We start from the raw sequence: 17,500 nt of genomic DNA, 5'->3' as shown, positions 1-17,500 counted from the left end.
CTGTACATTTTCAGGCACTTCCAGTGGCCAAACCCACTTGTACTTTTTATGGCGGCTGTTCTATGATCCTGTTTCTCTCCTCTATCAGACTGGCAGTGGAGTACAGACCCAGCATAGCGTAATGTTTTTTGAATGGTAATAACTTTTTATGTTTAATGACGTTCATTGGCAGATGTAGTCCAGGCAAGGAGCAGGGGTGGCTAGTAGACCATACAGCATGATTAAAGGGATATGCCACTATTTTGGGGCTACGTTGGCTACATGGATGCATTGACTTTCACTAGCTTAGCGACATACTCCCTCTTTTAACTTGTCTTAAAGCAAGACAACGCTTCACATGAAAAATAAGACACTTTACCACCTTTATATACCCCAGCCAACGATTTTAACTGTATTATGCCCCAAAATAGTGGCATACCCCTTTAAGGGTCGTCGTAAAGCTTCAACAAGAATTCACAGAGGACATTCACTACGTTTACATGAGACATTTAATTCCGAATTAACTCACTTTAATTCTGAATAAAGGTTAATTCCGCTTTGAAAAGGTCATGTGAACATTTCACAATTCCGAATTAAATGACAGATTAAAAGTAAACTTGACCGAATTATTTAATTCGGAATTAAAAACCCCACGTAAACGTAGCCTATGGCACAGCTGGTGTATGGGCCAAACAAGAGTTCAGTTGTCATGGTCCAACTGAAAACGATGAAATGGAACGGATCCTCTTGTTCAAGTCGCTTGCAGCAGGGCCGGATTATCCATAGGGGCCAGCGGCACAGTGCCCAGGGGCACCAACCATTTTTGACCAGTGAGGGGGCACCTGAAGACTCACAACTTCACAAATTTTATACATAAAAAGTAGCCTGGTGAACCAGCGCCACCCGCTGGACGGCAAAATGTTTTGTCTACGGGTGGGTCTGGCCTCGCATAATGATTCAATGAAGCCAGAATGCCAAGAATCTGGCAAACCAATTACAACGCAAAGATGTGTTTTGAATCAAAGTGGGCAGGGTTTTGAGGGAAGGTTGTTCTCATCAACAATCTTCGGATGTATTATGGATCGAGGCCAGACTAAATTAGACATCCACATTTAGTCTGGTTTATCAGGCTACATAAAAAGGGCACCAGCGAGGTATAATGCCCGGGGGCACCACGTTGGCTTTAATACAGTCCTGGCTTGCAGTTTGGACACAGTGTCAAAGGTGGGCAGTTATGTCGAGAATCCATGTCCCGAGTCAAATCCCCATAGCGTACTGTTTCTCAACATGGGCGGTGCAACCCCCCAGCGGGCGTTGGGGAGCTCTAGGGGGGCGTTGAGAAGGATACAGCTGAGAAGGGACAGTGCTTAGTTGCCATTGAGAGGCATTCATCGCTTTAATTTTTCAATACTACGGGGGGCTTTATTCGTCAGGTCAAGGGGGGCGTTTGTCCAAAAAAGGTTGAGAACCAATGCCATGGTCCATTATTGTTTTTGGATGGTAATAACGCCATTCACCATTCTGTGGTTTCTCATTGGCTGGAGTCACCTGTCTATCCTGCCGTCATTCTGTAGCCCCACCCACCTTTGTCAGGCTTCTCAGTGCCCATTGGCCACAGCCACCTGTCAATTGTGTTCTTACTCTGTGACCCCCGCCCCGACCACTGTCCATTCTGTGGCTTTCATTGGCTAAGCTCCATGCCCATTGGCCACGGCCACCTGTCCGTTCTGGCTGCCACTCCTGAACTTGACAAGATTGGTGAACTTGTACTGGCCGGTCTTGTTCTTCATGTGGTGGGCCTGGTAGGCCACCAGCACAATGACAATGATGGCCACCACCACGATGGCCAGCAGGACGGCGATCCACACCATGTGGTTCCCTGACGGAGAGAGCAGAGGGACAAATTTAAGAACAAATTGAATGTAACACTCAAAACTAGCTTAAGTGATGAACATAGCCAGTGGGATGGTGATCCACACCATGTGGTTCCCTGACGGAGAGAGGAGAGGAACAAATATAAAACAAATGTAACACTAAACTAGAATGGGCACTCGGTAGAGCGCAAACCTTCGCCTACGCCACTTATTTTTTTCTGGCCATCTTCAGAGTGTGGGGCATAACATTCTCCAAATTTTGGTGTTAGTTTCATTTAAATCGGACCGTAATATCGTAATATTACATATTTGGCCTAGTCTTGACCTCTTATTCAATTCCGCATGCACACGTTGTTCTGGCATATAGTGCTTGGCAAAGAAAAACGTTTTTGACCTTTTCGTGACCTTGACCTTTGACCCAATCACTCCTAAAAAGTAATCAATTGTTCCTTGGGTCATGACCAATCATCCCAGTAAATTTCATAAAAATCGGCTCAATTTACGTTTTTGACCTTTTCGTGACCTTGACCTTGACCTTTGACCCAATCACTCCCAAAAAGTAATCGATTGTTCCTTGGGTCATGACCAATCATCCCACTAAATTTCATAAAAATTGGCTCAATTTACGTTTTTGACCTTGACCTTTGACCCAAAAACTAATTGATTGTTCCTTGGGTCATGACCAATCATCCCACTAAATTTCATAAAAATCGGCTCAGTTCTGTCTGAGTTGTACGAAGTACAAACAAACATTTTGACCTTGACCTTTGACCTTTGACCCAAAAACTCCCAAAAACGAATCGATTGTTCCTTGGGTCATGACCAATCATCCCACTAAATTTCATAAAAATCGGCTCAGTTCTGACTGAGTTATACGAAGTAAAAACAAACAAACAAACAAACATATTCACAAATAAATAAATAAATACACAGCGGGCAAAACATAACCTTCTGGCGAAGGTAATAAAAAACTAACTGAGGCAGAATTTAAAACTAATAATCGAACAACAAAACCTAACCAATGGCGATCCACGGAGTATGGTTCCCTGATGGAGAGAGAAGAGGGACAAATTTAAAGATAACGTAATTCTCAAAACTAAATTAAGTGGACATAGCCATGAAGATGGCGAGCCACACCGCATGGTTTCCTGACGGAGAGGGATGAGGGACAAATTCACATCGGAACTAAACCAATGGCAATCCACGGCGTGTGGAGAGAGAGTTCTAATCAGGGCCGCTGACAGTATTGGTCAGGCCCAGGACAAAGTCTTCTGAAAGAGCCCCCCAGCCCAATGCACATAATGTAATGAGGACCCAATTCTGGGCCCCCCTTCTCCCTGACGGTACAGTACATGCACACAGGGACGGCACGTGTCCTTAAAGGAGAATTCCGGCCAGTTTGGATTAATATCCCATCTTGGGTGGACCGAGGGAAAGGGATGAAAGGCAAAACCGCGAGAAATTTTCATGCCTGCTGCGCAAAGTTGTTCAATTGCGCTGTTTTCGGTTAAAACCTGACCCTTCGGGCACGTAATTGACCTGTTTCAAAGCTCCTAGCGTGCATTAAAACCCTTTTGAACGCTTTGGCCGGGGTGTGTGGGTCCATACAAGTCGATCTAGTAGTTCACATTTCCATTAGGTAGCATAGGTACGATACAACAGGAGTTTTCGAAAGTGGCGCACCTACCTCTTTCAGCTTCCGCCTTCCAACTACGTCCGCAAAATGGTTCGCCAAAGTGATACTTCATAGTAATCCATTTTATTTTTGTCCACCAAAGACGAGCCACAAGAAACATATTCACATGTTTTCATGCCCTGAGTTGTTATTGTCGCGCAGATTCACTTCTCTGTCACTGAACGCAGTGTAGTGACGTCACGGTGTCACATGACTCCTGGAAGGAATAATTCTTTATCTGTAACAAATATTCTGGTTCGAAAAAGATAACCATGGCCACCAAACTCTTCAATTGAACTACCCCAACGGAGGATCCATCTCAAAATATCAAACAGTATATTACGACAGCGCCTCTCTTTCTCGCTTATGTATAATAACTGGAAGAGCGAATGGCGTTCCTTCCAGGAGTCATGTGACACCGTGACATCACTACACTGCGTTCAGTGACAGAGAAGTGAATCTGCGCGACAATAACAACTCAGGGCATGAAAACATGTGAATATGTTTCTTGTGGCTCGTCTTTGGTGGACAAAAATAAAATGGATTACTATGAAGTATCACTTTGGCGAACCATTTTGCGGACGTAGTTGGAAGGCGGAAGCTGAAAGAGGTAGGTGCGCCACTTTCGAAAACTCCTGTTGTATCGTACCTATGCTACCTAATGGAAATGTGAACCACTAGATCGACTTGTATGGACCCACACACCACGGCCAAAGCGTTCAAAAGGGTTTTAATGCACGCTAGGAGCTTTAAAACAGGTCAATTACGTGCCCGAAGGGCCAGGTTTTAACCGAAAACAGCGCAATTGAACAACTTCGCGCAGCAGGCATGAAAATTTCTCGCGGTTTTGCCTTTCATCCCTTTCCCTCGGTCCACCCAAGATGGGATATTAATCCAAACTGGCCGGAATTCTCCTTTAACATCTCCGTGAGCAGTGCGAGTCAGAGAGGTTTGTGGGCTGCCTTGCACACTGCACAGTCAACGTCCACGTTCTATCCGTGGGCAGCAGCCATTCATTTTCAATGGAGCCCGCACATTGAACGCGGACGTCCGCGCAGGAAAATAGACTCGAGTTCTATTTTCAAGGAGCAACGCGGACATATCCTGGCGGGACGGACATGCGCCGCGCTTACACCGCGCTCCTGTGTGCAAGGCATGATTTGTTTTCATGTATTCGAACAGTTTCGGACTGATAACGGACACGTTCTGTGGACGTCCGCGCCGTTGGTGTGAATGCAGCGTGAGACAACTGACCCCTTTGCCCCCCCTGTCAACTTCCCTGGTTCTAATATACCAAGACAATACCAGACAATACGCCACAGACAGTTCAAATATACCTAATAGCTAAACTACTAGTAATGCTAACAAAACTGAACAAATTAGCCAGCAGGATGGATCCACACCACATGCTTCTCTGAGAGCTTCCGTGTCCCTGAGAGCAGGGACCAATTTAAAAGACGCAAAAAAAAACGAATAAACAAACAGACAGACAAACCAACACGACCGAAAACATAACTGGTGGAGGTAATAAAATATAGCCAGCAGAATCCACACCACGTGCTTGCCTGACGTAGAGAGAGCAGGGACAAATTTCAAGAAAGATACATTTGCATTGCTCTCATTGAGTCATTGCCCTTGACTTGCCTGAAAATGCCTATTTTGTGCAGCCTTTTCCAAGACCCTGGCCTTTGGAATGGGGGCATGGTTTGTTTAAATTTTTCAAAATGTGTCTCAACAGCATGGTAAGATGTATTTTATTTCAAAAGTGGAGAAGACACACTCACACTATTACCTAAATAGTCTAATTTAACAGTTCTTAACTGGGTGTTGAATCCCACAAGAAACATAATGGGCGAATAAACAAAGAAAAAATCTGAAGAGTGCTGTCCTTCGCTTCATTCATTCAAAGATGTATTGTATTTCCATCTTAGAAACATTCCTGACGAAAATGAAATAAAATTAGAAGAAGAAAAGAAAAGTTAATCAGAATATCAAATATTATGTACAATTCCACTTACGGTAGACCTCCACTGTCATCGTAGCCTGTTCACTATCTATGGTGTTGCTCACGTTGCACACATACTGCCCTGCGTCGTCCACGGAGACAGACTCTATGTGGAGGGTATTGCTGTTCTCGTTAGGCAGAATGACGTTGTTGTGTGTCCACGTGTATGATGTGGAATTAGGGTTGGCGTCCGCATGACAGAATAGTTCTAGGGGGTCACCGGCTGCTATAAAGCTCGTATTAACACTGTGGTTCACTATTCTGAGGTAATCTGTAGGTAAGGAAGAGACAAAATTGCAAAATTGGCTAGTGACACTGAAATTATTACTAGCCACAGCCAAGTTTTACCGGTATTTCGCCGGTTAGCAGGTGCCAATGTCATGCCCTGGTAGTAGTAATAATAGTATTGGTAGTAGTATTGGTAGTAGTACGTAGTAGTATCATCATCATCATCATCACCATCATAATCCCCAGTGTGGTTCACTACAGCGGGGCCATTTGCAGGGAATGGGGAGGAATATTTAGGCTATAGGTTAGATGATAGTCTGAGTTTGTATGTACTTTAGTTTGTTAGTACCTTTACGGTGCATGTGTGTTTCTGTCCACCAGAGGATGGAGGTGCATGCGTTATAGCCATTTTCTAGTTATTAGTGTTAGGGGTCTTACACACCAAGGCGGTAAAGCGTCGCGGAACGGTCGCGTTTTTTACCGGCGTCTGTGAAAATACATTGAAACATATCTGTCCTTACACACCAACTGGCGGTAGTTGGGCGTCAGCGGCGCGGGAGCCGGCTCCGCACGGTGCTGCATTTGAAAAATAGAACTCGAGCGTATTTTTCACGTCGGCGACCGGCGGTGTCTCATTCAAATGAATGGCAGAGTAGCATGCTAGCTTTAGCTGTGGGGAGGGTTTTGAACAGGACTGGCCGCGCACGCCTACGCTGTCAGTGTGCAAGGCAGAGAAAAGCACGCCGGCCAAAACTAAGCAGAAAGACCGCGTCCGTCCTGTGACCGTTCCGTTCCGCCTTGGTATGTTTTGGCCCTTACAGACAGGATAGTGAAGAGTGGGAGAGAGGTACGGGGGATGAGCGGGAAATGACCCGGGTCGGCGACATCGCCTACGTACACAGTCAATTCTGCAGTGCTCATTTAACACTTAGAGAGTTCATTTGAGTCCATTTGGACTTAAATGAACTCTGTAAGTGTTGAATTAACACCACAACATTTACTGTGTAGCAGTCCAGTGCCCAGCCGACTAAGCCACAGCTGGGCCGAGATGTGAATATCTTAAAATAACTCAACACAACTTGGTCATTATCAAAGACAAAGAAAAGAGATTAAAAGCGAGGAACGAGAAAAAAAACCCAAATGTCAAATATTCCAGGGGCACTGTGGCACGCTGCTCTAACACAACGTGCCATATATGGGCAACTTTGCCTCGGGACAAATCCAGCCAGGGTCATTTCCCAATCCTACACCATCTCTCTCTCCCAACCATTTCCCGTCCTCTCTATGCGGATAATAAAGGCACGAAAAATATTTAAAATCTAATATTCCACTTACGGTAGACCTCCACTGTCATCGTAGCCTGTGCACTATCTATGGTGTTGCTCACGTGGCACACATACTGCCCTGCGTCGTCCATGGAGACGGACTCTATGTGGAGGGTACTGCTGTTCTCGTTAAGCAGTGTGACGTTGTTGTGTGTCCACGTGTATGATGTGTCTCTAGGTTTAGCATCCACATGACAGAATAGCTCTAGCATGTCACCGGCTGCTAAACTCTCATCACGACTGTGGTTCTTTATTATGAGGTAATCTGTAGGTTAAGAAGAGACAAAATTGCAAAATCGGCTAGTGAAATTATTGAAATTATTACTAGCCACGGCCAAGTTTTACCAGCATTTGGCTGGTTAGCAGGTGCCAGTGTCAAGGCCTGGTAGTAGTAACAATAGTATTGGTACTAGTATTGGTACTTAGGGATGCACCGATACCACTTTTTTGAAAACCGATACGAGTACGAGTACATTAATGTGTGTACTTGCCGATACCGAGTACCGATACCGATACCTTTTACCACCAAAATACAATGAAAATAAATGCATGGCCTTGTTTTTTTCCACCTGTGATATTTGTTTTGTCCATTTCCATGTAGATGTAAATGTATGAGGTGGCACTTTTTTTCCCATGCTGCTTTCAAGTTCACAGAATGTGACAACATTTTGCATTGTTTTGTGTAATAGCAGTATCGTTCCTGGTATCGGCAAGTGCTTGACGAGTACGAGTACGAGTATAATGAGCAGTATCGGCAGCCGATACCGATACCAGTATCGGTATCGGTGCATCCCTATTGGTAGTAGTAGTATAATCATCATCAGTACCCTCATCATCCTCATCATCATCATAATCATAATCCCCAGAGTGGTTCACCAGTACAGCGGGGCCATAGTGCTCGCAAGTGGGTGACATCAAGTTGTATGCGGCGGATTGGCATTGTAACGAAATCGGTTTCATAAAGGAATTCCCACCATGTTACAAGCCATAGGGATACAGGTTCGACATTCGCGTGTGCGGGCATCAGTGTTGCCAAGTCCGCTTACTATAAGCGACCTTGGGCTTCTTTTTTTGAGCAGTCGCTTTGAATTTTGTAAAGTCGCGGGTTGCGATTTTTTTGGGCTTGCTCTTTTCAGGGTTGGGCTTGCTGTTTTCTCCTGCTCTGCCGGTCATTTGAATGTGTTTCTCAATGACAACTCGTTTTTTCTCACTCATCCTTACAATTGACCCTTCTACAGCATTGTTAACTCCCACTTTCTGTGGTCACTTGAGGGGATTTTAGCTGCCACGCAGACCCCCGCAAAGAGCAAGGTCTTCCCTGACTAGGCACGCGACTGACGACCCACCCCTTCGGTTGCTTATTTTGGGCTTGTTTTCACTACGCCCGTCAGTCGCTTCTTTTGGGCTTGTTTTCAGGACGTCAGTCGCTTATTTGTCGTAGAAAATCTGGCAACACTGGCCGGCATTCTTTCCTCATTAGCATATAAAGGGTCAGGGGTCAGAGGTCACAGGTAAGTAGCCTGATTATCACAGTCTCATGCTGTGTTCCATTACCCGTACTTACCGCCCTTTCCGCACTGTGTTTGGGTACGCAGGGTGTTCCATTTCTAATCGCGACGGTAAAGTGTACTGTAAATTACCCGGATAACGCCCCCAAAACGGCCATTTTTCGAAGTGTGGTGTTACTGTACACTTTTCGCACTTAACGGCCGCCATGTTTGTGACGTAGTTGAGTGCCAGATCTGTCAAACGGTTGAATCTCCGTGATAACAGCATAGTTTTGATTCCAAAGACAATCGCCATGTGTATTAGAGGCAGGGGTAACTTTAAAAAGTGTTAGCATAAGGAACAGTGCCTTCCGTGTTGAATTGCATATTGGCGGTTGGTAAACTCGGGTGTCACGCGACCAACCGTCATTTCCGTTAAGTGTATCAGACAGAACGGGAATCGGAATGTACTCGCCTCGTGAATTGCGGAGGGTGGAAAGGGTACTTCACTGCACTCAAACAAGGTACACAGTACAGAGGGTGAATAATGGAACACAGCATCAGGGGATGCTATCGTAACTTGCGGGCTACAGTTTGAGTCACTAAAGTTGACAGTCTCAGGGGATGCTATCGTAACTTGCGGTCTCACAATTTGATGGGCAAAACCACCGCGAGGGTGTGCGCATGCGTGCGCATGCTCAGTAGCGAAGAGAATCACATCTCGACGGGTCGCTCATATAGACAGGACACCGGCATTCTTTCCTCATTAGCATATAAAGGGTCAGGGGTCAGAGGTCACAGGTAAGTAGCCTGATTATCACAGACGTTCAAATTTCTTCGAGGTCTGACCAACAGCATAACAATTAACGTTTCCCAAACGGCATGGTTGACCTGCCTCCCTTGGTTTGCTTATGATTGTTTGCTTATCGACAAATTGGGAGGAGTTCCCGTATTTGCGGGAACTCAGAAAGTACTTGCATTGCTCTTGACCTGACTAGTTGCAACGCTGAAAGTGTTGCGTCACTAGAAGGGCACAGCCTGGCTAACAGGTAAGCGTCCTGGATGCAAGAGTCTTGCAACGAGGCTAGTCGCAATGGATGCCGACCAGGCGAGCACATGGAAGAAGTTTGCTGAAAACGCTAAATTAACGGAGCTTTGAAGAAGCTGAAATGCAATTCCTTGCAGAGAAGTAGGAGGCTGAGGCAGTGGAGCGACGTTTGCTGGGGAATTGGCCATTTGACGATGTGCTTTGGAACCGTCTCACACCGTGTGAGGGATATATGGAGCCTTTAAGATTTTATTAACTGTCTGTGGGGTTTCCCCCACTAACCCTAAACGCTAGAGGAGCACACGGTAGTAAGCTCTGCGTTTGGGCTGTTCGCTCATGGAGGGCCTCTAGTCTGCTTTCACCCAATGACCGTAGGGCTTGTAGCTTGGGCTCACTACATCTATACACTAGTTTACACACTCGTACTGCCACTTTAATGCATACGTAGCGTTAGGAGTTAAAGTGGACTTATTTCCAAAAATGGGACAGTATCACTTTAAATAGGGACCGCTAACTAATAAGTTTAAAATCAGTTGTAAACAAGTGTGAGTGAAGGGGCCAAAACGGAACTGCTATGACGTTGGCTTTGACGCTTCCAAGCGTGTTCCATTCATAATTGTTTGAGAGGCTTGTGAGGCTTTGAGCCTCGTCTTGCTTTTGCACAACTTCATGGCTGAAGCACTACCAAGGCAAGCACACTAGACTATGAGGATCGCCCCATGTGTTTCCCTTAAAGGTGCACTGTGTAAGATGGTAGCCAGAGTAGGTATTGCAACCATGCTGCTCATTGCAACTGTGCTGTCTACTGCTAAATCTTTTCATGAATATTTTCTTAATAATGAACTCATATTTACTAGTATGACCAAAGTATAGTAAGTTTTGCAGCCAAAAATGTCTATTTCTGGAAATTCAAGATGACGGGCAATGGAGAAGATTCCCTTTTTCATGTCATAATGAATACTTACAATTTGATGGTGGTGGTAAGTATTTGTTAACATAATGTAGCATGTAGGAACGAGAGCAGGATAGTTGTTTTTCGTTCTTTTTGGGTTTTTTTCCCTATCCTCCTCCTCTTGGGTATGTGCTATCATAAACTCTGACGTGATTGGTCAGCAATTAGGCGCTGGCATCTTCGGGGCACCTGTGGGGTCCTGAGCAGGTAGCTTGTTCTGTGGCTAGCTCAGAAGCTGTGTGGCTGGCGGCGTGTTTGGTGGCGTTTTCCGTGGCAAGGTATGCTTGAAGCCCCTTCTGCTTTTTATCTGTCTTTATTCATCTCGTATATTACTTGGGGTTAATATTACGTTGTTTGGTCAGCCTAGGGAGGGGTATCCAGGAGCGCCTGCCCCAAAACGCTGTAGCATCCGCTGTATTACGGGCTTTCTCATGATCAGGTATGTCAACATTGTGTGATGTAGTGTAGATTTACCTTGCGTGAGTGTTTGATTAGTAATGCCCACTATCTTTCTATGTAGCCTACATTTGCCCGAGTAGCCCGACGTTTACTTGAGAGGTGCAGCTGGTGACCGGGGCCCAGTTGCCCGTGTGTACTCAAGTGTGTACGAGAAGGTATGCTACCGTTTGGTTGCCTCCTACGTATTTTGTATGTGTGTCTATTCAGTGGTGTAATGTCTTGTCCTTTCTCTCTGCTTAGCCAGTGGTGGTCGGGATAGCAGAGTTGGCTACGGAGCCATTCACCTGTAGGCCTATGTGTGTGGCGTGATAGTCACAGGTATGTTAAATAACGCCAGCAACTGTGTTGCATTTTAAACTGTTTATCTTAGTCACTGTGTTTTACTACCTCTGGGGGTATTGGTAATTATCTTTATGGGGCACTATCTAACTTTAAAATAAAGTTATACTGATACTTGAAATTAACTGGTGCTTTTGAAATGTACTGAACTGCCTGTGTACTATTCTTAATGTGCGGTTGTGTGTGTTTTGTTGTTTTCTGTTTAGAACTCTGTGCTGCGCGGCTCAGCTGCTGTTCTCTCTAAACCGAAATTCTATAGAATGTATGAGTGTTGTGTGAATGTGAAGTGTTAACTGCTGCTGCTACATTGTAGCCTAACTGAGGGGTTTTTGTGTGTTATTTTCTCCCCCCCCCTCTGTCCTAGTGGCCAGAGGTTATAGCTGACTGAACTAAGGGGTAGACCACAGGCTGAGGGGGGTTATTCCTTTTTTTTTGTTTAGTTTGTTTCCTCTTCCCTTGTTAGTCTGTCCCCCCCCAAATTCACACTGGATCCGATCCCCTTTAGCTCCCGGTACTAGTCCAGCCCTACTGGCCCCTTATGATCGAGCGTCCAGGAAACGCAGCCTCCTTGTTGAAACAGTCACTTGAGCGTGTAGTAGTAGTGTGTGAGATCTATCTGAGTCTGTGTGTGAGACTCCTGACTGTGTGCCACCTTATGGGTTTATTTGCCCCACTCGTGTGTAACAGGGGTTGCAGTGCTAAATACTTTGGACTATTTGTGTTCTGCCTTAGGGGTCATTTCCCTTCACGTGTGTATTACGAGGCTGGCCCTGACTGTTCCCTCTGTTCGGCCCAGTAGGCTAGCGCCGACCCGGGCATTGTAGGAACCAGTGTGTCTTTGTCTTTGTCCAAACTCTCCCCCATGTATTTGTTTATTTATGTTTAACCTGTTGCAACACTTCTGATAAATATTTAATGTGTATTTAATAAAACCTGTATTTTTATACTTTTCCTAATTACCGTTGTTGTGTGGATTTTTGGGACAGAGTTCCCCTTGCTCTCAAAGTGTGAAATTCAAGGGGTGGCGTAGTCTTTACTGCAGGGGGCGCTACACCTACGAAGTCTATTGTAGGGGGCGCTACAACATTATTAATTGGTAACATATATGGCAGCATGAACTCTGGAAATGAGCTATTAACAATATAACACAGTGCACCTTTAAGAAGAGGGAAAAGGGACAAATTTAAAACTAATGTAACACTCAAACCTAAATGAAGTGGACATAGCAAGCAGGATGGCGCATCCACACCACATGGTAACCTGATCCGGTTTGTGATCCGGATTACCACCAAAATGTCACTTGTCAGTTGTCACTTGTACCTTTGATCATTTCCAACAACTCTACAAAGTTTCATCTATTCATAGGTTTTTGAGTTATCCTGCTGACAAACAAACAGACATACAAACAGACAAGCGAACAAACAAGCACACAGACGGACGGACAGGACAGACAAACCAACGCGGCCAGACAGAGGTAATAGTGGAGGTAATAAACTATAGCGGAGGTAATAAACTATAGCCAGCAGGATGGATCCATACCACGTTTCCCTGAGAGTTTCCTTGTCCCTGAGAGCAGGTTCAAATTTAAAGGGGAATTCGTCCCAGACTCCAACATAAAGTTGTATTTGTCACACTAACTACCCTATAGACTTTCTAATGGGGGCATGGCTTGTTTACATTTTTTAAATGCGTCTTAACATACTTCAAACTATGACTAGGCCACACCAATTTAATTTGTTGGTTCTCGGATTTTTTCAGGAAAAAGTTGAAGCGAGAGGGCGAAAAAAAAAAAAAAAAAATAGTCGTGTGGTTATACCACCTGTATATCAGCCTCACATGGACCTCCAAAGGAAGGTGCAAGACAGGCAAACACCTGGACATGGAGAAGGACAGTGTAGAAGGGAATTAAGGCAGCCAAATAGACCAGGCACAAAATTAGCTCATAGGGCAATTATTATATTAATCTGGTTTGAATAAACTGAGATGATTCAACAGTTGAATAGTTGTTGTTTTTCTTTTTTAAAACTGCTATCCCACTCCACTAATTCCACTAAGAGCAATACTGTGTTTCACCGCTGCTACTGCTAACCCACAGGGGCTTCAACTTGCCATTGCATGTTTATCTGTAAATGTTTGAATGTAACACGTTTCCTGATTCGCTAGTCGTAATCGGCATGTTGAAAGGAGTGGTTTTATTGGTTCTCTACGTCACATGACCTCCAACTACTAAAGAGACACCTCCCCGTTCATGAAAACATGCAGTCTTCGTTTTTTTAGCGATTTCATTTTTTGGGGTATTGAAACTGTTTTTTTTTTTTTTTCATTTTGTTACAAAATACAAGAGGCGAATCCGAGAACCAACAAATTAAATTGGTGTGGCCTTAGTTATTGATTGTGTTTTAAAGGGGCTCTAGGTAGGATTAAACGTTTAATTAATCACTGTCCTGAGTCAGCCGATGCTTATTTAAGTCATTAGTTAGTGAACAATGACTCTCGAGACTACTTCCACGGTCCATTGGCAGAGAACCCCAAATGCAACTTTTGACAGAGCAACCTGGTCGAGTGTCGTGGGAGACACTTCTCATACGAAAAATCGCTTCACATACCATATTCAGATTTGTATCAACTGCTGGCATTCCGTGATGAAAAACATTCCCACAGCAACTTTATTGTAGATTTTGTGAAGTGTAGATTTTGAGACAGGCATGCCAAGGGCAGCGCGCAAACGACGTCATCCTACATTGTGCCCCTTTAAGGTGTCTGCTGGTGTTTTAGATTTTGAGATTAAATTTAGTTGTACTGTATTTTCATCTCAGAAACATTCATGATGAATAAGAATGAATTAGAAGAAGAGAAAAGACAAAGAAAAGAATAAAAAAACAAAAAAAACAAATACAATCTAATACAGTGTGCCAAATATGGGCAACTGTGCCCATGGGGACCCAGGTTCGAGTCCGGCCAGGGTCATTTCCCAACCCTACCCCACCTCTCTCTCCCAACCAGTTCCTGTCCTCTCTATACTGATAATAAAGGCACTCAAATAATTTATAAAATCAAATATTCCACTTACGGTAGACCTCCACTGTCATCGTAGCCTGTGCACTATCTACGGTGTTGCTCACGTTGCACACATACTGCCCTGCGTGGTCCACGGAGACAGACTCTATGTGGAGGGTACTGCTGTTCTCGTTTCGCAGTGTGACGTTGTTGTGTGTCCACGTGTATGTGGCTCTAGGGTTGGCGTCCGCCTGACAGGATAGCTCTAGCGTGTCACCGACTGCTAAGCTCACATTACCAATGTTGCTCACTATGTCAGGCCCATCTGTAGGGAAAGAAGAGACGAGAAGGAATGTTTATTAATAACAATAATAATCATAATCAGCATTATCGTCACAATGTATTGTACCACCTAGTGAGGGCTTGACATTATCTCTTTCATTCACCGGCCAATGGTTTTCCCGAGTCACTAGCCGTTCAGCTACTTCACTATTCACATTTCTTTCTTTATCATAATACTATACATCTAACTTGAGAAGATAAGGTGCTTAAGTAAATAGATGAGTGCATAGCTTTCTACATGGAATTAAATGTAACAGATTTAACTAACTGAGTAACTGAGCTTTTTCTTGAATTTACTTTCAAACAATTGATACACAACAGAATATATGCTACAGCAAACAATAGAATATAGGCTACTCTGATACAATATGTCATACCAAGGAATAAGCTACCTGCAAAATTAGCTAGTGACATTGAAATTATAACCAGCCACAGCCAAGTTTTCCCAGCCAGTTGGCTGGCTGGCAGGTGCCAATGTCAAATATTGGTGGTAATACTAATAGTACTGGTACTACTACTACTACCTCTAGTAATAGTAGTAGTAGTAGTAGTAGTAGTAATAATTATGATGATGATCATCATCATCATTATAATAATAATAAAAATCCCCAGTGTAGTTCACTATAGCAGAGCCATCTGTAGGGAGAGGGGAGGGATATTTATTAGTGTTATACTGGTGTTTTACTAACACCGTTAATGTAGTTCTATACTTTTGGATATGCATTTGGAGACACTTACACCATACTTCCAGCTGCGTATCGTTGGACTTGGTGTCGTTAATGGCCTCGGTTGTGTAGGTGCACGTCTCATTGTTACAGCTTGACTTTACAGTTGCATTCAGGTTCAGCCTGGCTGCGCAGCTGTATGTAGCGTTGGGGTGCTTCCTGGAGGCCGTGATGGTCAAACTAGCCGTGACATTTTGGGATTTATCTTCGCCGACACCCACAGCCACAGTGGAGAAAAGACTCTGATTGGTTGACGCTGCCATCACAGTGTCTCCACGGTACCAGATGATTTGAAGGTTTTCGACCGGAGCTACGCTCTTAACCTCACACCTCAAGGTGTACTCGCGGTTCTCCTCCAGTGTACCACTTTCGTTACGGGAAAGGATTACGCTCTCAGGAATTTCTGTAAGAGGACACAGAGAGACACACAGCACAGTATTATCAGCGTTGTTGAGGATTTGGCCAGAACTGTGCTGAGAACGATCACACTGCCAGGGATTTCTGTCATGGAAAAAAAAACAGACGCACAGTACAGTATCAGCAGGGCTTGACATTAACTTTTCGCTTGCCGAGCTAGCTATTCTACTAGCCACTATTTTTTTTTCAGGGATTTCTGTCATGGAAAAAAAAACAGACGCACAGTACAGTATCACTCAGTATGAGCGTTGTCAGTGCAGGTTTTGGGATAGAGCAGTAGGCTAATGTGAGCTAGTCACGATTCTCCTCCAGTGGGCCTGGGTGATGTGGTTCACGAGCCCAAATGAGATTTGAATGAAATCCTGTGGAGAGAATCATGATTTGCTTCAGTAGTCACAGTGCATGTTTTTTAGGTGTAATTCAGATTTCCAATGTTGACGGCATCCATTCATGCCCAAACCATGCCAGTCCCACTACCGTGCTTGACTATCGAGATGATAAATGTTTTTGTAAAACTCACTTGTTTACCACCACACATGCTTGACACCATCTAAAGCAAATTTGTTTATCTTGGTCTCAAGGGAGATGAAAAGACCAAGGATATGGATCACTGGAAGCATGTTGTGTGGTCTGAAGAGACCCAGATAAACAAATTTGCTTTAGATGGTTCCAAGCATGTGTGGTGTTAAACAAGTTCCTCCACAGTGGCAAACCAATGTACCCCGAAAAGTTCCGTATTGAGCCCTTCAATTACCACTGCGGAAGAATCCCTAAGGGATCTCTCAGGAATCTCTGAGTTCTTCCAATAACTTTTTTGGTTCTTCAGTTGACCTTTGGTTCCCCCATGAACCAGTTTTTTTTTTTTTTTTGTGGAAGCATCAATTCTGTATTCACTGTTGCAATGGATGCCTCCCATCCTTTGTTGGTTGCTTATACCAACAACAGGGACCGTACAGGGCCAGGGTTGCCAGATTGGGCGGTTTCCTTCCCAATTGGGCTGTTTGGGTAGCCTGGGAAATCCCATGCTGCTTTGCACAATTGTTCCAATCTGAAAGGCAGCATGGAAGCTCGTCTCAAAGCGCTAACCTGCGGTATAAGGAGGCAATCTGAGAGCAGGGAGGGGTGGAAAGATGATGACGCAATGCATATTACTCGACAAAATGGAAGTTTGCAATTTGCTTGAAGACAACTGACACAATTGTCCCATTCATGGATGAGTGCCTAAGCGCGCTTTGCCACTGCACCCCGTTCGGAAGTTTTAAGGACAGAATTAGACAAGCCCATGGACAGTCAATCTACACCTAAATCCTAATTTGCTGCAGTGCAGACAGCAGCAAACATCAAAAATAAATCGGTGTGGACCACTGTACTGCACTGCACTGCATACAAATGCGCTAAATAGTGAACCTGTCCTTTACAATGTGACAATGGATAGTGAAATAAAGCGTGACCCATATTCACTCACTGTAAATGGTGATGGGTAGATGCTGCAGACACTGCCCAGCATCACTGTTGGTGTAGCATTGTACTCCATTTCCAAGTGACCACGGAATGCTAGAGATATTCCAGACCATGCTCTGCTCGTCAATCTTCCTCTTCACCCCACCACTTGCCTCCCAGTCCATATCTTCCACAGATTGGTTAGTGG

General features: G+C 44.5%; 1 protein-coding gene across 1 annotated transcript in view; it reads right to left on the bottom strand.

The window, feature by feature from the left end:
* LOC134456923 (B-cell receptor CD22-like) overlaps positions 1–16,999 on the bottom strand; it is an 18,353-nt gene extending 1,354 nt beyond the window's left edge. Inside the window, exons 1-6 of the mRNA XM_063208580.1 lie at positions 16,939–16,999; positions 15,449–15,838; positions 14,442–14,693; positions 7,097–7,351; positions 5,547–5,804; positions 1–1,858 (exon numbers count right to left, since the gene is read on the bottom strand). The exon at positions 1–1,858 is cut by the window's left edge and continues 1,354 nt beyond it. Coding sequence (XP_063064650.1) covers positions 1,668–1,858; positions 5,547–5,804; positions 7,097–7,351; positions 14,442–14,693; positions 15,449–15,838; positions 16,939–16,999 — 1,407 coding nt within the window. The 3' untranslated portion in view covers positions 1–1,667. The remainder of the gene's footprint in view (positions 1,859–5,546; positions 5,805–7,096; positions 7,352–14,441; positions 14,694–15,448; positions 15,839–16,938) is intronic.
* Positions 17,000–17,500: the final 501 nt, after the last annotated feature.

This window comes from Engraulis encrasicolus, chromosome 1 (genome assembly GCF_034702125.1).
Source record: "Engraulis encrasicolus isolate BLACKSEA-1 chromosome 1, IST_EnEncr_1.0, whole genome shotgun sequence".
In the NCBI taxonomy this organism is placed as follows: Eukaryota; Metazoa; Chordata; class Actinopteri; order Clupeiformes; family Engraulidae; genus Engraulis; species Engraulis encrasicolus.
This window is presented reverse-complemented; position numbering and strand designations above follow the sequence as displayed.